The sequence below is a fragment of the Balaenoptera musculus genome, chromosome 3 (genome assembly GCF_009873245.2).
Source record: "Balaenoptera musculus isolate JJ_BM4_2016_0621 chromosome 3, mBalMus1.pri.v3, whole genome shotgun sequence".
NCBI lineage: Eukaryota > Metazoa > Chordata > Mammalia > Artiodactyla > Balaenopteridae > Balaenoptera > Balaenoptera musculus.
The window spans coordinates 47,090,438-47,115,311 of record NC_045787.1 but is presented as its reverse complement, the minus strand read 5'-3'; the positions used below and the strand labels follow the sequence as shown (position 1 = coordinate 47,115,311).

Here is a 24,874-nt window from a genome sequence, read left to right as displayed (position 1 = left end):
GGGCCCTGGCAATGAAAGCACCAAGTTCTAACCACTGGAACGCCAGGGAATTCCCAATTCTTAAAAAAATAAATAAGAATTTAAAAAGAAGCCTTTATCCTATTGTAAACATGATCATATATACTTTCTATAAATGTATATATTTAGAATATTTCTTTAAAAATAAAAAGTCATACCTTTGCAAAGAGCAAATTAAGCTGCTTCCCTGATCCGTGGTACCCGCCCTGGGAAAGGAACAGTTTAACCTGTTCTTGAACCTGCTCTTCATCTAAGTGCCAGCAGTTTTCATCATCTATACTAGCACCTGCTGTTGGATCAGGAGCACCTAGAAATAGAAAGAAAAAAATAACACATATGCTAGGAAAAACTCTGGGCTAAAAGGGCTCTGATAATAAACTCGAAAAGAATTAAGATTCTGTATTTTTTGCCTAAACACTTTTTAATCCAATCTCAATTTCAATATACATACAAATGTATGACCGAAAATAAATGTAAAAATTATTCTTTTATTGCCAGAACTTTGCTGATTTGTGCTAAGCCAAAGGGCGATGACTTTAGAGCTGAGAGGTTTCCCTTTTTTAAGATCAGAGACTATACCATTGGAGATGAGTTTACAGATTCTCTAAAGAAAAAAAATTCACAAACATGTCTCATTGTAAATATGTGATGTTTATAAAAGCTCTACTGTGTAGGACACGTTAGTAAAATGTTTTTCAGAGACATCAGAAAAATATGAAACAAAGTAAACTCAGCAGTGTATTTCTCTTTACTATGTTAATTCAAGAAGCTTTCACCATTATCTGCTGCTGTATAAACTACATGCTGACATAAGTCTTTAGTTGCAGAAAACCAAAGATTAAAAAGGGAAATCAAGCCACATGGGAACAGGCAGTGCAGCTGTTGTACTAAACCAGGTTGTAGTATCACCTTGCCAAAACTGCGTAAATATTTTATTGCTGAAGTATGCATAAAAGATAACAGCTACCTAACAAGCCCTGTGTGTAGACTACCTTAGAAACTCAAAAATTCCCCAGATATTTAGGCAGGTGAAAATTGTTTCATTATTTATTAATAAAATAAAATAAAATGGTATTTAAGGCCTAAGATTCATAAGTAATACAAAAACTAAAATCTCTTCTCAATAGTGTTTCATTGCCTTATCAACCCTTAAAAAAATACATTTGTAGGTGTGGTTCTACACTTCTTTTCTTTTAATGATCTAATGCAGACTCAATTGGCCGAGGAAATGATCACTAAGATGTGCTTAGAACCAGGGTCCATTAGTCCCTAGGAGGAAGACAATGGGTCTGTGAACCTCCCTGAAAAAGTGTGCATTCATTCATTCAGCTGACATATTTACTGAGTGAGTGCCCTCTGCTAGACTTGGGGATGGACCGGGGTACAAAATAGAATTCCTCTCCTCACAGAATTTACCATCTAGTTCAATGGCTTTCAAACTTTTTTGACTAAGACCCACAATAAGAAATATAATTTATATCATACTCAATACACCTGTGTATCTGGACACTTATATCATCACACCTATTTATTAATCTGAAGCAAAGGTATAATGAATAAATACCCTTATTGTAAGTGAAGAGGTCTGATATTTTCTATACTATTTTATTTTTTAAAAAGGTCTGTCATAATTTTTTTTGTTGTTTTTTGTTTTGTTTTTTTTTAGTTGTTTTGTTTGTTTTTTTTATACTGCAGGTTCTTATTAGGCATCAATTTTATACACATCAGTGTTGTCATAATTTTTAAAACTGATTTCATAATGTATAATGGGTTGCAATCCACTATATGAGAAACACTGTTTTAAGTATGTGAAATAAATATCAAATGTAATAATCACACATACAAATTTACAATAATAAATGAACTAACTGTTCATAGAGGAGGACAAAGTGCCAGGAGATCGTATCAGAGAGCTCTGACCCGGCCTTGAGTTGGCAGAATAAGCATACCTTGAGGAAATGGAATTTGAGCTGAGATCTGCCTTAAACAGTTAAGAAGATAAATTAAGGCAGGAAAAGGAAGCACTGGGTCTGCATGTGAGACTAAGAGCTTAGGCAGAGGTCTCGGGCATAAAGGAACATGGTACATGGATGAAACAAAAGATAGTCCATGTCCATGCAACTCAAAAGTAGATGATAAGGAAGAAGAGCAATACAAGACAACTCTAGAGAAGAGAAGGGACAACTCTTGCCAGGCCAGAGAGCCCTGACAAGTGAGGAGCTTAGTTTTTCTCCCTAAAAGTAATGAATGGGAATTCATGACAAGGTTATCCAAAGTGGAAGAATGGAATACTCTAGATAGTAAAAGATGTTCTGTCCTGATGTACATCAATTTCAACATTCCTATCATGGAATATTATGCAGCCATAAAAATGAATGTGAAGATTCTTTACGTACTACAATGGAGAGATAGCCAGGATACACTGTGGAATGAAAAAAAAAAAAAATCAAGGTGAAGAAAAGTATACATACTGTGCCACCTTTTATGTAAATGAAGATTTACATAAAGAAGATTTAAAAAGAGCTTATGTGTTAGTATTTCCTTACCTATGCATAAAATATCTTGGAAGAATGATTAGAATGAGCAACCCAGTTACATGAGGGAAAGAGGTTCTTCACTGAATACCTTTTTCATACTTTTAAAATCTTAAAACCACATGAATATATTCATGTATCTAAAAATATCTCTCAAGTGTGGAGAATGGATAGGGAGCAAAAATATTTAAGAGTGGAACAGTGAGGGTGATATATTGATGATACAATATAGAAAGGATAATAATGGTAGCTTAAAAAACATCAGTGAGAACAGAAATGGAGAACCTGACAGAAATTTAGGATATAAAAGCAAAAGAACTTGGTGAAGAAGTAGATACATGAGATATGGGCGATCAGGGGGCTGAGAGAGACATGGTTTTCTGGATTAAACAATCGGATGAAATACTGGACAACTCACTGACACACAGACCACCAGCAGGATCAGTTTCGGGCGTGGGAGGGACAGTGTTTAGATCATAAGCTCAATTTTATTTTTATCATTATTACTATTTTTAAAAAATTTTTGGCCACACCGCACAGAATGCGGGATCTTAGTTCCCTGACCAGGGATTGAACCCACACCCCCTACAGTGGAAGTGCGGAGTCTTAACCACTGGACCGCCAGGGAAGTCCATGAGTTCAGTTTTAGACATGGTGAATTTCAAGTACCTCTGAGATAGCTGGCCAAGAAGAGGGGACAGAATTTCAAGTAGGGAGCTGGATATACTATGGGACACAATACAGGGTAAAGAGAGCGTCTAAGATGGAACCCTAAGGAAGGCCAACACTTAAAGGCTGGGCAAGAGAATAAGGAAGGATAGCAATGGGAACGAGTAGCCTATTAGGAAGAGCAGGAGAAACTGGCTCTTCCAGAAGGCAGAGAAAGCTGTTCCAAGTACGGAGTTATTTAAGCTACCAGAGAGCAAGGATTATATCTGCCCTGTTCACCACTGCCTCCTAACACCTAGCTGGTGTTTGCCATTATCAGGCAATCAAGTACTGGGAGGAACGGGGGGAAAAGAGGGAGAGAGAAAGGCATAAATACATTCCACCCCTACCAAGAAAAGGAATCCTAACAGAAAGGAACCACTGCTAACGTATCCTCACATGCATTATCTCATCTTCTTCTCACAATGTCCCCTGGAGGTGAGTATAGCTCTGATCCCCTTTCTACAGAAGGAGAAACAGGTTCAGAGTGGTTACGACTTGTCCACAGCCACAATGCCAAATCCGGTCTCCCATTTCTCTCCCCTGCTGAAGAATATATCCCAGAACCCTGGAGCTCAAGTTTAACCCTGAAGGTACCAAGGCAGCAGTTATCAACCGTAAATCAAAGATAAATTTAAGGAAGGATACTGAGATCTGTTAGCGTGCTTCTCTTTTACAGGAAAATTTAAGGACACACAACGTTGTGAAGAGTTAACTAACTACTGGGGTTACATCTGTAACCCCTAATCTAGCTCATCCCTTTGATTCTAGAGAAAGACAGACACAGACTCACAGACACAGACACACAACTGCACAAAGACAGGCCACCACTTCCTCAACCCTAAACTTCTATAATGTAGGAATAAAAAATTAAGTAATCAGTTGATAAATAAAACATAAATTTACTCTAAACACAGCTCAACATTTTAGGAATAAAGACATGTACACTTTACATTATAGACCAGGAAATTAATGTCTACAACAACAACCCCCCCCCAAAAGAGCAAATTTATTTATTAAACTTTTTTTTTTTTAATTTATTTTTGGCTGCATTGGGTCTTCGTTGCTGTGCGTGGGCTTTCTCTAGTTGAGGCGAGCGGGAGCTACTCCTCGCCGTGGTGCGCGGGCCTCCCACTGCAGTGGCCTCTCTCGTTGCGGAGCATGGGCTCCAGGCGCGCGGGCTTCAGTAGTTGTGACTCACGGGCTCCAGAGCTCAGGCTCAGCAGTTGTGGCGCACAGGCCCAGTTGCTCCGTGGCATGTGGGATCTCCCCGGACCAGGGATCGAACCCATGTCCCCTGCACTGGCAGGCAGATTCCCAACCACTGCGCCACCAGGGAAGTCCTATTTATTAAACTTTAATGCCAAAGTTTAAACACTTAAATCCTAACATGTCTTGATTACATGCATTAAAGTATTGCCCAAGCCTTGTATAAAATGTAGATTTGCAAAACTTATTTCTACTTGTTAACAGCTGTCTATAATCAAAGACAAACCTCTCGGCATTTAGCTTTGAGAAAGGTATGCAAAGAGAATCATAATTCATGTATTTATACATTTGCTATTAGATATTCCCCCAGTTGGGCGGGAACCAGAACCTGTGTATGTAAATTAAATGATCCATTAAAGTGTTTTAAAACCTATCATATTTTTTAACCCTTATTTATAATTATAAATGCTATAACTTTTACAAGTGTATAATTAATCTTTGTGAGCATTTTATTACTGAGGCTTAATTCTTCAAAGTTTCAAGCCTTCAGGGAAAGTGAAATTATCTGTTGAAAAAAGTGAAACAGTTTAATTATCTCCCACTCCCAGCTAGGGTGTGTGGATTTGATTCACCCTCCTACCTTGCTTACATAATGCCACAGGAGAAGAGCAAAGGAGAGTTCAGAGACAAGAAGGACTACTGTCCAAGTCTCTGGCTTTCCCTGCTTGCTACTTGATTTGGTTCTGATTTAGTTTTGATTTACCCCAATGCCAAAAACTCTTACCCCAGCGGTTCCCAAAATTAGGAGTATATCAAAACTCCTGAGGCACACCGTGAAAAACAGATGCTTAGGGACCACTTCAGACCTACTGAATCAGAATCTTTGCCACAGATAAAAAGGTAGGGGCAGTGGGGGTGGGGAGTGTGGCTGGGAAACACTAGTCTATATTTGGAGAGAATCTTAAACATGGTGGCACATTTTGGATCTTAGTTTTGAAAAGTATTCAGGGTCCTAAGTCATCAGACAGACGCCTCTCCAGCGTACTGACTGAAGTAAATTTAGGACATATTGACTGAGATATCTGTCTCTTGTCACAAAAACGGTCACTTCTAAGCACTGGGCAACACCAAATCATTCTGCAAATTTTAAACTGAGATATTAAGACATGTTCACAACTGGCTTATACTATGTTTGGTATGTGGAATTATCCACAGCTTTGGGTTCTAATGGGGAACTTAAAGCTTTCTCTTTTCTTAAACTGCTGGAAAACAAATTCAAACAAGAAGTGAAAGGCTTTAGTTTACATCTTCATCTTAACTGTGACCTAACTGCTTTAGTAACACTGTTGTCCAAATAATGCTTTAAGCGTTTTATATTTATGTAGCAGTGTTCTTTTTTGTTAAAATTAAATTGTCAAATTCAGTCTACAGAGGCAGAATGCAGGCAGCAGATGTCTACACTGCAGAGGTGATTAATTCAGCCTCTTTTGCAGGACCTATAGAAGAATGCCATCTCCTACAGTTTTAGTGCCTGCTGTTAAAGATAGGAAACATTAAGTCTGTGGCTTACAAAGACACCAGTACACCTGTCTTATAAGCTGAAGGCAAAATCCTGACATCAACCACTGGCACCAAGAGAGGAAGGGCAAGGCAGCAAACTTTAGAGATTCAGGCTCAGAAAAAAATCTTTCTTTAGAGAGGACAAGAACTAGAAGACCACTGAAAAATAATGTGCATTGAATAAACACACACTTGAGAAAAGCTTTAAATTTTATTCTTACTGAAATCCCCATTTCTAGGTAGTGACTAATGCCTTCATTTCAATATACAATTTTGTGGTGGCTGAAAGAGCCAGATCCTTTATCACCTATTCTCAGTGGTCAGTCCATGTAATTCTACTGCCATGATGCAGTGTGGTGTCCTCTCCAGGAGCTGTTAGAGGACAACCTGTTTTCCTTAGCCTGCAGGCTAATGACAGAGGGAGCCCTGGCATGCACCAGGCTCTGCTCCCTCAACAAGCCACCTTCCCTTTAGCTAAATTCCAAGGAAATAAATAAGTAGCACGGTAATCAGGATATTATCTCAGGGAACTCAAATAGGCCTGTCAGGGTTTATAGCCCTTCCTCTATTCTTCTCCTCTCACCTGACTTTATTACTCATCTCTTATTATCATTTAATTTACTTCAGAAGTTCAATGATATACTTATTCATGTACAGAAATAATCATGTATTTTATATGGATAAAAAGCAATAAAATATTTGTACATTCACCAATGCTCATTTAAAAAATTCAGAGTATACGCATAGAGTGCTTAAGAGGTAAGTCATTTTCCATAACTTAGCTAACAAATGTATTAATGTATTAGCAATTACTTGGTACACAAACATAAATAATTAAATGCAAAGTTCTCAGAAAGTCTCATTTTTACATAACCTGACTCTTCAGATTTATTAAGAGAGATCTACTATGTTTGCAAGGTTCAAGAATGGTTTGCTCAGATTATTTTTAAAGATGTTTTTTAAAAAAAAGTTCACAAATATTTTCCTCAACTGTCTTGAAGACTCACGTCAACTGCCACATCACAATGATGGAGATATAGCAACTCAGATTTACTCCTTTTTAACCCTCCTAACCTTATGAAATAGGCACTCTTTCCTAACCCCGTTTTACAAATAAGAAAACAAAGCCCTGAAGAGATTCAGTTCCCTGCCTCCACTCAAAGAGCTGGAAAGCAAAGGGACCAGAATTCTAATGTAGGCTGTCTAACTTCTAAGCTCTTAAACACTCTGAATACTTTTACAGTGGGAGGTAAGAGAAACCTACAGGGAGGGAGATGGGAATAATAAGCTCATCTAGCCAACATGAAGACTTAGGATCAGTTAAAGGAGAGAGGGATGGCAAGGAAACTGATCACAGCTGGTAACAATTCTCCGAAAATTATGAGAGTTGGGGTAGTGTCAGAGATGGCTATAGGGTGTGAGGGAAGGCAAGATTTGGAGGTGAAAAGAGAAAGGATAAAGGGTATTGGGCTAAAATTAACTTGGCTGTCTCTGCATTACCCTATCAAATACATGACGTGTCAGAGATGTGACTCCTCCCAATTAGGAGACAGAAGTCCTAAGATTACTTCTCATTTGCTAAAATGTTTTTTCATGTGAAGATGATCATGTGTACATGATTGTATATTTCAACAATTTTTTAGAACAAAATAAAAATTATATTATGGAAACATCCAGGTCTAATTAAAGCTTAAGGGAAAAACTGGTAATTTTTGGAGTGAAATTTGGCAGCAATTACAAAACCCAAAATGCCGATACCAATTGTTCTGGCATTTCTACTACTAAGAATCTATTCCTCAAAAGCATTTGCACAAATCCACACATACACAAAGAATGGTCACAGCAGCACTGCACATAGTAGGAAAAAAATGAAAACAACTTCAAAATCCTTCAGTATGTTAATGATTAAATATATCCAGAGTACATAATACTACATGCAACAGTTAACACAGTACAAGACCTATTTGTACTAACAAGAGAAGACAGTCATGATATATTAAAAGAAAAAAGAAACTGCAAAAAAAAGTTTTTAAAATTGTTTTTTAAAAATTGCATACGTGTGTGCACAAAGAAAACCTGCCTCTGAAGACTCTAAACCACACTGTCAGCCGTGGTTGCCAGGGAATGAGGGAGCTACTGGAGACTAAGGCCGGGGAGCTGTTGGGAGCCAGTGAGTACTTGTCTTTTTATCTTCAGATACTTCTATACTTCCATACATCCTTTCAACATGCAGTCTTCTTTTTCTTTTTTTTACTTTTAAGTTTCACACTACTGTACTTTGAGATAGCACATTTAAAGCAACTTTAATTCTGTCCTATAGATAGATTTGCTAATTACATTGACCACCAGTAGTAGGTCATGCCTTTGTTTCACCAACTGTCAACACCAGAACGGTCTACAATAGAAAGGATAATGCCTGTAAATAACAAAATTATCTCCCTAGGATAACTGCACAAACTGGTTGCTAATGCAAGCCCAATTACAAGGACTATGACCTTCCACAGAGAAACAAAATGAAGAGAGATGTGACATGAGGCCTCCATCAAACAACTCCAACTGTCACTCACTGCGAGATTTGGAACAAGTATGTGCACAGGAATAAATCTCCAAGTTCTTAACAAGAACAAAACGGAATAAAAAATGATATGGTTACTTTTTTTAAAAGTATAGCTGATTTACAGTATTATATTAGTTTTAGGTGTACAGCATAGTGGTTCAGTATTTTTACAGATTACACTCCGTCAAAGGTTATTACAAGATAATGGCTATAAATTTCCTGTGCTATATACAATATATCCCTGTTGCTTATCTATTTTATACACAGTAGTTTGTATCTCTTAATCTCATACCCCTAATTTACCCCTCCCTTCCTTCTCTCTCCCCTCTGGTAACACTAATTTGTTTTCTGTGTCTGTAAGTCTGTTTCTGTTTTGCTATATACATTTGTTTTTATTATTTTTTAGATTCCACATATCAGTGATATCATATAGTATTTGTCCTTCCCTGTCTGACTTATTTCACTGAGCATAATAGTCTCTAGGTCCATCCATGTTGCTACAAGTGGCAAAATTTCATTCTTTTATATGGCCAAGTTGTATTCCAATGCATTTATATACCACTTCTTCTTTACCTATTTGTCAGTTGATGAACACTTGGGTTGCTTCCACGTCTTGACTATTCTAGATAAATAGTGCTGCTATGAACATTGGGGTGCAAGTATCTTTTAGAATTAGTGTTTTCATTTTTACTGCATATATATTCAGGAGTGGATCATATGTTAGTTCTTTTTTTTTTTTAATATTTATTTATTTAGGCTGCGCTGGGTCTTAGCTCCAGCATAAAGGATCTTTTTTAGTTGCGGCATGCGGACTCTTAGTTGTGGCATGCATGTGGGATCTAGTTCCCTGACCAGGGATCGAACCCGGGCCCCCTGCATTGGGAGTGTGAAGTCTTAGCCACTGGACCACCAGGGAAGTCCCATTATTTCTATTTTTAGTTTTTGTTTTTTTGAGGAACCTCCATACTGTTTTCCACAGTGGTTGCAACAATTTACATTCCCACCATCAGTGTATGAGGGTTCCCTTTTCTCCACATCCTCTCCAACATCTGTTATTTGTAGACTTTTTGATGACTGTCACTCTGACAGGTGTGAGGTGATATCTCATTGTTGTTTTAATTTGCATTTCTCTAATAATTAGTGATGTTGACCATCTTTTCATGTGTCTATTAGCCATCTGTATGTCTTCTTTGAAAAAATGTCTCTTCAGGTCTTTGCCCATTTTTTGATTGGGTTTTTTTTTTTTTTTAAGACTTGACGAAAGTTCATAATAATGCAATTGACAAGGAAATTTAGTTATTTCTGAGATATACATTTTAAAGTAATAACTAGAATTATGACTTATAACATTATACCAGAACATATAAGATTTCATTTTATTTTTATTTTTTTTGATTCTGAGTTGCATGAGCTGTTTGTATATTTTAGATATTAATCCCTTGTCGGTCATATCATTTGCAAATATTTTCTCCCATTCCATAGGCTGTCTTATCGTTTTGTCAATGGTTTCCTTTGCTGTGCAAAAGCTTCGAAGTTTAATTAGGTCCTAGTTGTTTATTTTTGCTTTTATTTCTTTTGCCTTAGGAGACAGATCCAAAAAAATATTGCCATGATTTATGTCAAGGAGTGTTCTGCCTATATTCTTTTCTAGAAGTTTTATGGTTTCAAGGTCTTACATTTAAGTCTTTAATCCATTTTGAATTTATTTTTGTTTATGGTGGGAGGAAATGTTCTAATCTCTGTTTCACATGTGGCTGTCCAGCTTTCCCAGAACCACAAGTTGAAGAGACTGTCTTCTCTCCATTGTATATTCTTGCCCCCTTTGCTGTAGGTTAATTGACCATAGGTGTGTGAATTTATTTCTGGGCTCTCTATTCTGTTCCACTGATCTATGTGTCTGGTTTCTGTACCAGTACCACGCTGTTTTGATTACTGTAGCTTTGTAGTATAGTTTGAAGTGCGGGAGGGTGATAGCTCCAGCTTTGTTCTTTTCTCTCAAGATTGCTTTGGCCATTCTGGGTCTTTTGTGGTTCCATATGAATTTTAGGATTTTTTTGTCCTAGTTTTGTGGAAAATGTCATGGGTATTTTGATAGGGATTGCATCAAATCTGTAGATTGCCTTGGGTAGCATAGCCATTTTAACAATATTAATTCTTCCAATTCAAGAGCACGAGATATCTTTCCATTTCTTTGTATCATCTTCAATTTTCTTCATCAGTGTTTTATTCTCTTCAGAGTATAGGTCTTTCACCTACTTGGTTAAGTTTATTCCTAGGTATTTTACTCTTTTTGATGCAATTTTTAACAGGACTTTTTTTTACATTCTTTTTCTGATATTTCATTGTTAGTGTATAGAAATGCAACAGATTTCTGTATATTAACCTTGCATCCTGCAACTTTACTGAATTCATTTACCAGTTTTTGGGTGGAGACTTTAGGGCTTTCTCTGCAAATAATGACAGTTTTACTTCTTCCCTTTCAATTTGGATGCCTTTTATTTGTTTTTCTTGTCTGATTGCTGTGGCTAGGTCTTCCAATACTATGTTAAATAGAAGTGGTGAGAGTGGGCATCCTTGTCTTGTTCCTGAACCTGGAAGAAAAGCTTTCAGCTTTTCACCACTGAGTATGATTTTAGCTATGGGTTTCTCATAAATGGCCTTTATTACATAATAAAGGACACTGTTACTTTTTGTTTAACAAACTGTGAGTGCCCATTACATCTTTTTTTGTTTGTTTTTTAATTTTTATTTATTTACTTATTTTTGGAGTACAGTTGCTTCCACAATGTTGCGTTGGCTTCTACTGCACAGCACAAGGAATCAGTCATACATATACATATACCCCCTCCCTTTTGGATTACCCTACCATTTAGGATACCACAGTGCATTAAGTAGAGCTCCCTCTGCTACACAGTATGTTCCCACCAGTTGTCTATTTTATACATAGTACCAATACTGTATATCTGTCCATCCCAATCTCCCAATTCCTCCCACCCTCCCCCTTTCCCCCTTGGTATCCATACAACATTTGTTCTCTATGTCTGTGTCTCTATTTCTGCTTGGCAAATAAGGTCATCTATACCATTTTTTTAAATTCCACATATATGCATTAATATATGATATTTGTTTTTCTCTTTCTGACTTACTTCGCTCTGTGTGACACTTGCTAGATCCATCCACGTCTCTACAAATGACCCAATTTCATTCCTTTTTATGGCTGAGTAATATTCCTTTGTATATATGTACCACATCTTCTTTATCTATTCATCTGCTGATGGACATTTAGGTTGCTTCCATGTCCCGGCTATTGTAAATAGTGCTGCTACGAATACCGGGGTGCACGGGTCTTCCTGTATTATGGTTTTCTCTGGGTATATGTGCAGTAGTGGGATTGCTGGGTCATATGGTAGTTCCATTTTTAGTTTTTGAAGGAACCTCCATACTGTTTTCCATAGTGCCTGTATCACTTTACATTCCCATCAACAGTGTAAGAGGGTTCCCTTTTCTCCACACCCTCTCCAGCGTTTATTGTTTGTAGATTTTTTGATGATGGCCATTCTGACCAGTGTGAGGTGATGCCTCATTGTAGTTTTGATTTGCATTTCTCTAATAATTAGTGATGTTGAGCATCTTTTCATGTGCCTCTTGGCCATCTGTATGTCTTCTTTGGAGAAATGTCTACTTATAGGTCTTCTGCCCATTTTTGGATTGGGTTGTTTGCTTTTTTGATATTGAGCTGCATGAGCTGCTTGTAAATTCTGGAGCTTAATCCTTTGTCCGTTGCTTCGTTTGCAAATACTTTCTCCCATTCTGAGGGTTGTCTTTTCGTCTTGTCTATGGTTTCCTTTGCTGTGCAAAAGCTTTTAAGTTTCATTAGGTCCTATTTGTTTATTTTTGTTTTTATTTCCATTACTCTAGGAGTGGGTCAAAAAAGATCTTGCTGTGATTTGTGTCAAAGAGTGTTCTGCCTATGTTTTCATCTAAGAGTTTTACAGTGTCTGGCCTTACATTTAGGTCTTTAATCCATTTTCAGTTTATTTTTGCGTATGGTGTTAGGAAGTGTTCTAATTTCATTCTTCTACATGTAGCTGTCCAGTTTTCCCAGCACCACTTATTGAAGAGGCTGTCATTTCTCCACTGTGTATTTTTGCCTCCTTTGTCATAGACTAGGTGACCACAGGCACGTGGATTTATCTCTGGGCTTTCTATCCTGTTCCATTGATCTATATTTCTGTTTTTGTGCCAGTACTATACTGCCTTGATTACTGTAGCTTTGTAGTATAGTCTGAAGTCCGGGAGCCTGATTCCTCCAGCTCCATTTTTCTTTCTCAAGATTGCTTTGGCTATTCAGGGTCTTTTGTTTCCATACAAATTGTAAAAACTTTTTGTTCTAGTTCTGTGAAAAATGCCGTTGGTAATTTGATAGGTATTGCTTTGAATCTATAGATTGTTTGGATAGAACAGTCATTTTCAAAATATTGATTCTTCCGGGGCTTCCCCAGTGGTGCAGTGGTTGAGAGTCTGCCTGCCGGTGCAGGGGACACGGGTTTGATCCCTGGTCCGGGGGGGGTCCCACGTGCCGCGGGGCGGCTGGGCCCGTGCGCCACAACTACTGAGCCTGCACTCTAGAGCTTGCAAGCCACAACTGCTGTGCCCGCGCACCACAACTACTGAGGCTGCATGCCACGACTGCTGGGGCCCGCGTGCCTAGAGCCCGTGCTCCGCAGCAGGAGGAGCCACGGTGGTGGGAGGCCCACGTACCGCAACCAGAGAAAGCCCACGTGCAGCAAAAAAGACCCGGCGCAGCCAAAAATGAATAAATTAAATAATTTAAAAAAATATATATATTGATTCTTCCAATCCAAGAACATGGTATATCTCTCCATCTGTTTGTGTTGTCTTTGATTTCTTTCATCAGTATCTTACAGTTTTCTGCATACAGGTCTTTTGCCTCCTTAGTTAAGGTTTATTCCTTGGTATTTTATTCTTTTTGTTGCGATGGTAAATGGGATTGTTTCCTTAATTTCTTTCTCTGATCTTTCGTTGTTAGTACATAGGAATGCAAGAGATTTCTGTGTATAAATTTTGTATCATGCAACTTTACTAAATTAATTGATTAGCTCTAGTAGTTTTCTGGTGGCATCTTTAGGACTTTTCTATGTATAGTATCATGTCATCTGCAAACAGTGAGTTTTACTTCTTCATTTCCAATTTGGATTCCTTTTATTTCATTTTCTTCTCTGATTGCCATGGCTAGGACTTCCAAAACTACGTTGGATAATACTGGCAAGAGTGGACACCCTTGTCTTGTTCCTGATCTTAGAGGAAATGCTTTGAGTTTTTCCATCATTGAGAATGATGTTTGCTGTGGGTTTGTCATATATGGCCTTTATTATGTTGAGGTAGGTTCCCTCTATGCCCACTTTCTGGAGAGTTTTTATCATAAATGGGTGTTGAATTTTGTCAAAAGCTTTATCTGCATCTATTGAGATGATCATATGGTTTTTATTCTTCAATTTGTTAATATGGTGTATCACATTGATTGATTTGCATATATTGAAGAATCCTTGCATCCCTGGGATAAATCCCACTTGATCATGGTGTATGATCCTTTTAATGTGTTGTTGGATTCTGTTTGCTAGTATTTTGTTGAGGATTTTTGCATCTATGCTCATCAGTGATATTGGCCTGTAGTTTTCCCTTTTGTGACATCTTTGGTTTTGGTATCAGGGTGATGGTGGCCTCGTAGAATGAGTTTGGGAGTGTTCCTTCCTCTGCAATTTTTTGGAAGAGCTTGAGAAGGACAGGTGTTAGCTCTTCTCTAAATGTTTGATAGAATTCACCTGTGAAGCCATCTGGTCCTGGACTTTTTTTTTGGGGCTGCATTGGGTCTTCGTTGCTGCGCGAGGGCCTTCTTCTAGTTGCGGTGAGCGGGGGCTACTCTTTGTTGCGGTGCGCAGGCTTCTCATTGTGGTGGCTTCTCTTGTTTTGGACACGGGCTCTAGGCACGTGGGCTTCAGTAGTTGTGGCACACAGGCTCAGTAGTTGTGGCTCACAGGCTCTAGAGCGCAGGCTCAGTAGTTGTGGCGCACGGGCTTAGTTGCTCCACGCCATGTGGGATCTTCCCAGACCAGGTCTCAAACCCGTGTCCTCTGTACTGGCAGGCGGATTCTTAACCACTGCGCCCCCAGGGAAGTCCCAGTGTGCCCATTACTTCTTAAATACTGTCCTTAGGGAGGCTGGCAAAATACACAGGTCATAGTTTCAGCCCTGATGGAGCTTACAATCAAGTAAACATAAGCTATACAACAGACATGGGATGGCCGAATAGATTTGCTTGTTTGGTAATATCTGGAAGAGACTGAATAGACTGATATATATGATGGCTGGGACACAGACGCATTCGAAGGCTAAATTAAGCAGGACAGGCAGGCATGAATGGAATTTATAGTGCTAGTTTTATAAGAACCATCCTCAAACAAATTGAAATGTCTGATGAAGAACAACACTCAAATGCACACTTGGGTAGAACTACAAGAGGTACATCTTTGGAGTATGGATCCTAGGTGCCTCCTATGTCTCTGTAAAAAATACAGTCACCAAAGAGTCACAGAATCGGGAGTGGAAAACATCTTAGATGTCACGTGTCCACCCTCACCTGACATGAATACAACTGACCCTTAAACAACTGGGTTTGAATTGCATGGGTCCACTTAGAGGGAAATTTTTTTTTCAATAGTAAATACTACAGTACTGCATAATCCCCAGTTGAATCTGCAGACGTGGAACTGCAGATACAGAAGAACTGTGGGCATGAGGAACCACAGGTACAGAGGACCGCAGGTACCCAGGACTGACTGACTATAAGTTACATGTGGATTTTCAACTGTGCAGACGGTTGATGCCCCTAACCCCCAAGTTGCTCCAGGGTCAACTTTACATCCCTTCTACATCTGGCTAACTGAGATGGTATCTCTGGACACATGGCACTGAAGTGAGGGATGAATCTAGCTTACTTTTGGGATTGACTCAAGCTCTGGGAGTAAAAGGGCCATGGAAATGACATCCTTTCCCTCTGTTCCAAGCAGAGGCCAATGCCACAGTTTCCACTCAATCTGTCCCTTTTTGTTGTAGTTTGCCCAGTACAGGCCCTCCCATAGGGAGGTCACTAAAAGAAAGAGCAAAAGGAAAAAAAGTAGAAGAGGAGGAAATATGTGCCAGAGTCAGAGCACAGCAAGCTGACCTACAACTCTATTATCATCCATACCCCAATTGGTTTCTTCCCTCTTCTTTTTAACTATGACTACTTATGGGTACCCCAACATAATATAAACTCTCTCTTTTCTTTAATATTTTACACATGTATATATTATATGACTAAAATTTTTCCAACGCTGCTAGTGAAGATTATGAGCATTTTAAATATGAGAAAAAAAAATGAGTCTCACCCAGGGTCACATAGGTAATACACAGAAGAGACAATGCTGTACTCTAGGCCTCCAGGTTTCAAATTCAATGTTCTGTCCCTACACCACAATTTACTAATTTATAATGCACTCCTTTAATAAGAAGCATAAAAGACCAAAAAAGGCTGAGATGAATTAATCAAGAGAGTGGGTTAATACTTAGAAATCAGTAAATTTCTAAATAAATACTTAGCAAAGACAATAGCTTTTTCTTAACAATATGGAAGCTAGAAAGTTTCATTTTAATATAAAACCAAGACAAACAATTTTGCTTATCAATGCAAAACTACAACTGGCAATCTCCTTGGAGGGCCATTAACATTAACTATCTTACACCCACTTTTTAGCATACAGTGATTGATTTAATCTAATCACAATTATGCAGGAAATTTTATGAAAACAAAATGAAATGTAAAAAACTGACAAGGACTGAACTATTATGATGACTACGTCTATATTCCGACTACTTTCACTCAATCTGTGACCCTGGATAAGTCACTAACCCATTCTCCTTGGTTTCTTAGTCTAGAAACTATTACAATTATAAATTTGCAATATGTAGCTTACAAGGAAATTTTGAGAAACAATATGCCTGAAATAGACTCGAAAAAGCTTTTAATTCCTCAGCATAAAATTCTTTTAAAAATAAAATATTTCAAAATAGTAAGTAAAGCAACTAATAGAATTTTAAGAAGCATTAGGACAAGTTCACAAGGAAAAGGAAAAACCTACTGTTATCAACATAGTTTGTATTTACTGAAAAATTATATTATGACTTTCTCTTATAAAGGATTTAGATAAGCTAAACCTCATTCTGTTTAAGATACCTATTAAGATAATCTAATCTAAATCCTATCCTAACCTTATTTATCTAGCAAGGTAAAAGTGATGCTTTTCCTTAGAGAAAAATGAACTCTTCCCAATATTCATGTTCAAGATATTTTTCTCAAAGAAAAAATACACCCTCGAAACCATACAAGGAAATACTGCTTTAAAAATGAGTTAGAAAATGCTTAATGTACAGATGTTTGGAGGCAGGTGGGACCATGTAGTCAAATAACTGCAAAACATTTTAAATCCCACCCCCTACTAAGTCATCAATCTAACAGTTAAAATAAGACCCTCCAGGGAGCAGATTTCCCATTTCAACACTTAAGGTCATGGCCTGCTTTCTACCTCTCTTCTTTTTTTGCCACTTGTCACACTAGAATGGAAGGCAGGAAGGCAGCTTGTGTAATTGGCCCATTTCCAGGCCAGGAGCAAATCTTATGATAAATTAAGTGGAGAGAAAGCTGGCAGGATAAACTTCTCAAGTTCACTGCTTTCGTGAAGCTGTTCTCATACAGAAGTTATTTGAAAATCACATTGAGTCTAAAGCTAACCTGCATTCTGCCCTTGATATTTCCTTAGATATCTTTTTCTTCTAATTTTAGAAAGTCTGAGAGAAATATAATGTCATGTGAACACTTTCTCACATCCAACTTTAGTTTAGATTGTTTCATTAGTCCCACTATTTCACCACAGAAATGCATTTTAAAAGCTTTTAGATAAGAAACTTTGGGGGCTGCTACCCTTTAAAACAAGGAAGACAAATGCAGAACAAACACCTTACTGTTGATGTGGACCTCTGGTTAAACTAAAACTCAGAGGACAAAATGACCGAATGGAATATATGAATTTTAAAAAAAGGAAAAAGAGAGAGTGCATAGAAGTTTGAAGAAATGGTATATGCTATTCTTCTGCCTTCAATGAGCGATTTAATAGGAAGCCACAAATACGCTCCTGAGAATCTCTGCGATGACTGTTAGCTGGCCTGAATTTTCACAAGGTAACACGATTGAGACAGATGATATGACAGAGCAGAAGCCTACTTAAAAAGTCCTTGAATACATGTGCTTTTGGTGGGTCCAGGGTACTTTTGTGGCAGAGTTGTTTACAATCCTGTTACTCAACACTGGCAGACTCTACCAAGTAAAATGCTTTACACACCTTATAAAAGCTACTTTAGTAAAGCTGAGACTGACATGGAGAGCACTAGAAGAAATACGGCTATGTGGATTCTCCCCTGACATAAAAGACATATTAAAAGTATCATAAGATACCAGGAGACTTGTAAAACAATGTTCACAGCAGCTCTATTCAAAACAAGGTTCATCAACAGTGGAAGAGACAAACTGTGGTGTCCTCATACCTAGAATACTCTATAGAGTATGTGCTGTCCAATAAGGTAGCCACTAACCATGTGGCTATTGAACACTTGCAATGTGGCTAGAGTTTGATGTGAGATGTGCTGTGAGTGTAAAACAGACACCAGATTTTCAAAGACTAAATATGGAAAAGAAGTGAAATATATCAATATTTTTGTTGAATTGATATTCATGAATGTTGGGATGATATGACTATGTTGAATTGATTTTTAGATATATTGAGATAAATAAAACATTATTAACATTAATTTTACTTGCTTCTTTTTAAGTGAAGCTAATAAGATATTTTAACTTATACATGTGGTTCACACTGTACTTCTATTGGTATTTCTAGTGCTGCTTTAGAGCAATGAAAATGAATGAACTAAAGGTACATGAAACAATATGAGTAAATCATATAAACATGATTTTGAATGAAAGAAGTCAGATACATAACGCTTAAAATCAGGTAAGACTAAACCAGTGTTTAGTGATGTTAACGTTAAAACACAAAGCACCAAAGAAGTGATTACCATAAAAAATCAGGCAAGGGTTACCATGGGAAACAGAAAGGAGCCTGTGACTGACTGGAAGGGGACATGTGGAACCCTCCAAAGTGCCGAGAGCCATCTATTTCTTGGCCTGGATGTTGGTTCACTTTGTTAATCTACACATACATATTTTATGTACTTTTCTGTGCTATATCTCACAATTTTAAAAGTTTTTAAGAAATGATCTCAAACTGCTTTCCTTAAACATTTATATTTGCTACATCAAGTAAGGACTTTGAAGAAAACCTAAAAGGATAGGGGTGAGTGACTGACGGGTCCCATATTTCAACTATATGTTAACAGTTGATACATGTGTTTACAAATAAGTGAGGTAACAAGTTCAGTGTATAAAAGACTTAAAAGAAACCCTTTTTGATTGAGATTTCTTACACACAATAATAGTCATATCCTAAACTCTCTCTATATAAATTCTCATCTTTTTCTAAGAATAAGTTACTTTCTTAATATGAGGCATCATATCAGAAACTTACTGCCTTGGAAAATAAATTTTTTAAGAAAATGAAAAATATTCTGAATATGTGCAAGTCAGTTTACTGACAACAGCTGACAAAGGTGAATTTGTGTTTACTATAACTGATATCTAGTATTTGATGAAATTTTACAAAACATAAACATATAAGAGCCAAGCTTTAACAAATGAGAGATTTTTCTGAGCAGAAAAGACTTGGTATCTAGTAGAAGGTACAAAACACTTCAAAAGAAATGTTTTAGGATGCAAAACTAAATTTAAACCTTCAGCTACCTAAGAGCAATGTTGATGATCTAATTCATATTTAATTCATTTTCAGGCAAAAGAATTAAATTTATAAATGAAAAATAATCCAGAGACGCAATCTATAGGATGAGTATCTATACTCACCATGAACTTGGTTGATTTCTGAATTCTGGGAAAGAATTTCATCTGCCAATTTTTGAGCAGTTGGCAAAACTTCTGTGTGGTGCACTGTGATCAAATACTGTACAAACTTTTGTAGTTGGTCTCTATTCATTTGAAAGAGAGTCTCTGAAATGGGAAGATGCAATTTGACCTGATCTGGCTTGCGGATGCGGTATAAAGACAGTGCCACAACATGGGCACAATAAAATATGTCCTTGTTTCCACAGCTGCAGGTCACTGAGGTAATCTTGCAACGATCAAAGCTGATGGCCACGTTGCAAACAGTTTCTGGCTCCGATTGTATTGCAGGTTCTGTCACTGTGCCACTCAAGTGGAAACCTATGTGAAAGAAGGGGAGGAGAGAGTTCAGTTTCTGCATTCAGATGCTACAAAATATTTTAATTTTTTGAAATGCGTAGTGCTTGACAGCTGCAAGAAAAAAATATGACAGCTTTTATTTTCAAGTAAAAACATTCAGGCCACTCCAACCTCCCTCTCCCTGCACCTTACAAGTAAAAAATAAATGCTATTTAACAGACATGCTGAAGTAGTTCATTACACAGCCATATGAAAACACTTACTGCAGTATACCACCATCACACCTATATATATGTATATTCATACACCACATCATACTTATACCTAGATCACAGCTTACCTAGAGTAAGCCATCATTACTCTGTTCTAAATCTATGTGTGGTATATACTGACCAAGATCCCCTAGATCTGTCGTTTTCTCCCCCACCATTCCACCCTTTTTTTTTTTTTTTTTTTTTTTTTTAAGGCATTGTTTACTTTGTTTATTTATTTATTTTTGGCTGTGTTGGGTCTTCGTTTCTCTGCGAGGGCTTTCTCCAGTTGCGGCAAGCGGGGGCCACTCTTCATCGCGGTGCGCGGGCCTCTCACCATCGCGGCCCCTCCCGTTGCGGGGCACAGGCTCCAGACGCGCAGGCTCAGTAATTGTGGCTCACGGGCCTAGTTGCTCCGCGGCACGTGGGATCTTCCCAGACCAGGGCTCGAACCCGTGTCCCCTGCATGGGCAGGCAGATTCTCAACCACTGCGCCACCAGGGAAGCCCCCACCCTTTTTTAAACAACTTTTTAAAATAGAGCAGGCCAGCTCAGCTTTCTTCTCAACAAACTCCTCCCTCCCTTCCACCTTTATTCCAGGCAGCCCCAATACTGCAACGTCTCTGAGCAGTACGTGCTGGGGGAACTGCAAAGCCCACCAAATCGCACGCATACCATAGCTGAAGTAGCACACAATGACTATTTTCTCTCCTATCATACAGAGAAAAGCTGGTACAGAGGTAGGCTGTTAAACATGCTCACATGCACACATGGCTGCACAAAATCACCCAGTGGCAAGGGGCCTTAGAGGCCTTGTAACCTCAACTTAGAACCACACAGGAACCCTCCACAACCTCCCTGACCAATGGCACTTGGCCGCTGCTTCGACGGATCCAGAAATGAGACACTCAACCCGCACAGGCAGCAACGGCTCCTTGGATAGCTCTAGGCACAGCTCACCGCCAATGAAAACTGCACCCTGACCAATGGCACTTGGCCGCTGCTTCGAAGGATCCAGAAATGAGACACTCAACCCGCACAGGCAGCAACGGCTCCTTGGATAGCTCTAGCCACAGCTCACCGCCAATGAAAACTGCACCCTGACCAATGGCACTTGGCCGCTGCTTCGACGGATCCAGAAATGAGACACTCGACCCGCACAGGCAGCAACGGCTCCTTGGATAGCTCTAGGCACAGCTCACCGCCAATGAAAACTGCACCCTGACCAATGGCACTTGGCCGCTGCTTCGAAGGATCCAGAAATGAGACACTCGACCCGCACAGGCAGCAACGGCTCCTTGGATAGCTCTAGGCACAGCTCACCGCCAATGAAAACTGCACCCTGACCAATGGCACTTGGCCGCTGCTTCGACGGATCCAGAAATGAGACACTCGACCCGCAGAGGCAGCAACGGCTCCTTGGATAGCTCTAGCCACAGCTCACCGCCAATGAAAACTGCCTCTCGCTGCCGCTGCCACCAGTCCGTCAGTCTTGTCCGGTTTGGCCAGGGCATACATCCCCCTCACTCCTTTTCCCTATATATGGGGAAGCTTACCCTGAATTTTTTTTGGCACACCATTCAGTTCCATCTACCCTCTCTGAACGCCACATGCAGAGGCCAGTGATACACATTAAGGGGAAACCTCCAGGCCACAGACTTACCTCAGGATTAAGTACCTGACAGAAACTTGAATGTTAGAAATGTAATGAAGCCTCTGACTCAGCCTTCCACTATCTATGCTACTTGAATAAAATTTATCTAACAGGCCACTATTTCTCCAGGTTCCCCTTCATTCACAAAGAGAAGGATCTTTTCACCACGTGGGAACTCTGGAAAGATGCTGCACACGGAGCTGCAGAGATGTGACATGAGAAGGACAGACAGATGATGCCTAGAGTTCACATGTGGGGCATCTGAACCCTACTTACTATCTCTTTCAAGAGAGGGGTTCCTTTAGGCCAGGGCGTTGGGAGAAACATTATTCAACTTACGAGAAATCTTTCAGAGTAATGTAACTTAATCTTGATAATTCATATTCAGCAACACAGTGGAAAGAGAAAAGTGTTGTCATATTTTTTTACCAGATTATCAATTTAACAAGTGCATTTCCAAAAGTCAAGTCACTATTATTGCTTCACAATGAGGAATTTTGATAACCGTAATACGGTAACCTCTGGTTTTCTTCCACAGAGATTATCCCTGTTTTCAAATGGATATTCCAGTCTCCTCCTCTATCTCTTTTGGTCAAGAAGTTTTTTTGGAAAACCGCAATTAAAGAAAGGATACATAGCAAATATAATCATATTTTTTAAAAATTTTAATGTATTTTCCCATGAGAAAAAAAAAATCACATAAAAAGTAAACACCCAGGAAAATTTCAGAAATGAAGAATAATAAGAGCAGTCTTGTCTTCTTATATACCAGTGCACTAAAAGCTTACAATAATTAAAAGTCTATGGGACAGGCACAGATTAAGACAAGAAAAAGATCAATGGATCATAAATAAGTCCAGAAAGTTTCCAAGTATATTCTGTATACTTAGTGCAAAGGTTCTCTGTTTTCTACCTGTCACATATATATGTGTACAAAAGAAGCTAGTTGTCACTATAGGAAGATAGTTATCATAAACTAACCATTTATAAAATCAATCTCTCCCAGCTTAACACTATTTTATTTCTCCTTATCCACCAAGTCAACATCTTTGTCTCTCCACAAAAGTGATACTGAAGAACTCCCATCACAGGCAAAGCCAAGACAACTGAGAATCCGAAAGAGTTAGACTAGTTAGTATTTAAATAGTCTGCAAGGCTATAGTGTAAGAGGTGCTTCAAAAGAGATTGATTTAACTATCAAAGAAGAGGCCCTTCTTAAATAGACATTTCTCTAAAGAAGACATACAGATGGCCAGGAGGCACATAAAAAGATGCTCAACATCACTAATTATTAGAGAAATGCAAATCAAAACTACAATGAGGTTATCACCTCACAAATCACCTCAAAATGGCCAGCATCAAAAACTCTATGAACAATAAATGCTGAAGAGGGTGCGGAGAAAAGGGAACCCTCTTGCACTGTTGGTGGGAATGTAAATTGATACAACCACTATGGAGAACAATATGGAGGTTCCTTAAAAAACTAAAAATAGAACTACCATGTGACCCAGCAATCCCACTCCTGGGCATACACCCTGAGAAAACCATAATTCAAAAAGACACATGTACCCCAATGTTCACTGCAGCACTACAATAGCCAGGACATGGAAGAAACCTAAATGTCCATCAACAGAGTAATGGATAAAGAAGATGTGGTACATATATACAATGGAATATTACTCAGCCATAAAAAGGAACGAAATTGGGTCATTTGTAGAGACCTGGATGGGCCTAGAGAGTGTCATACAGAATGAAGTAAGCCAGAAAGAGAAAAACAAATGTTGTATATTAATGCATATATGTGGAATCTAGAAAAATGGTACAGATGGTCTTATTTGCAAAGCAGAAACAGAGACACAGACGTGGAGAACAAAGGTATGGATACCAAGGGGGAAGGGGGCAGTGGGATGAATTGGGAAATGGGGATTGACATATATACACTATTGATACTACGTATAAAATAGATAGCTAACGAGAACCTACTGTATAGCACAGGGGAACTCTACTCAGTGCTCTGCAGTGACCTAAATGGGAAGGAAATCCAAAAAAGAGGGGATATATGTATACGTATAGCTGATTCACTTTGCTGTACAGCAGAAACTAACACAGCATTGTAAAGCAGCTATACTCCAATAAAAAATTTTTTTAAAAAGAGAGACCCTTAGCAAAACCAACGAAGCCCTCAAATAGTTTTGCAAAACAGTTTTCTTCATTCATGTGAGTTGTACAAGTCAGAAGTACAGTATAGTGAATCCTGATATCGTACAATTATGCTGGGGGAAAACCCCACCTACTATCCAATTATATTATGTTGAATATTTACCACTCTCATAAAATTTTTTAAAAAGCAAACTATAAAATATTGTGACTTCCAAAACAAATTAACTCAAGAGATGTGTGAGGGCACAAATAAACACATTCATGTCTTATAAAAGTACACTTCATTAATGTAATATCATCAAGATTAAGGCATTTCATGAATGTTCATTTTCCAAGTAATTCTAGATTATCTTTCAAGTACCCAAACTCCTTTCAAAATGCCAACTATTTTTGTTGGAAATATTTCTAAATGTAAGTTCTACCTTGCCACCCTAATCAGCTGACCATTCAGGGTATTACCAAGTGAATGGGACAGCATTCCGTGTAAGAGACAACTGCAGGTGGCAGTATTTTTTAAGCGGGCTCTTGTTTTTTCTCTACTATCAGCTATCACAATGACTCCCCTCCTATACTGCTATCCTTTTTCATAGAAAATTCTTTGCCCTCAGGTCAGCTGCACCTCTAATTTGACTAGATTTGTGGCAACTATTTAATGCTCAGAGGTCTATTTGCGGTTTTTCCCTCCTTACTTTTAGGTTGGGATGGCTGATGTTGCTAGAGGTAAGAGGCTTTACTTTAGATACAAGAAAATTACATACACACAGAGGGGACAGCAGGTACGCTAGTTTTTAAGACAACGCAATA

At 38.5% G+C, this 24,874-nt stretch overlaps 1 protein-coding gene across 1 annotated transcript in view; it reads right to left on the bottom strand.

Moving 5' to 3' along the window:
- The window catches only part of ZSWIM6 (zinc finger SWIM-type containing 6), a 200,342-nt gene that overhangs the window by 56,259 nt on the left and 119,209 nt on the right, over window positions 1-24,874 (bottom strand). The window contains exons 2-3 of the mRNA XM_036848198.1: window positions 19,670-20,026; window positions 177-325 (exon numbers count right to left, since the gene is read on the bottom strand). Of these exons, the coding sequence (XP_036704093.1) occupies window positions 177-325; window positions 19,670-20,026 (506 nt within the window). The remainder of the gene's footprint in view (window positions 1-176; window positions 326-19,669; window positions 20,027-24,874) is intronic.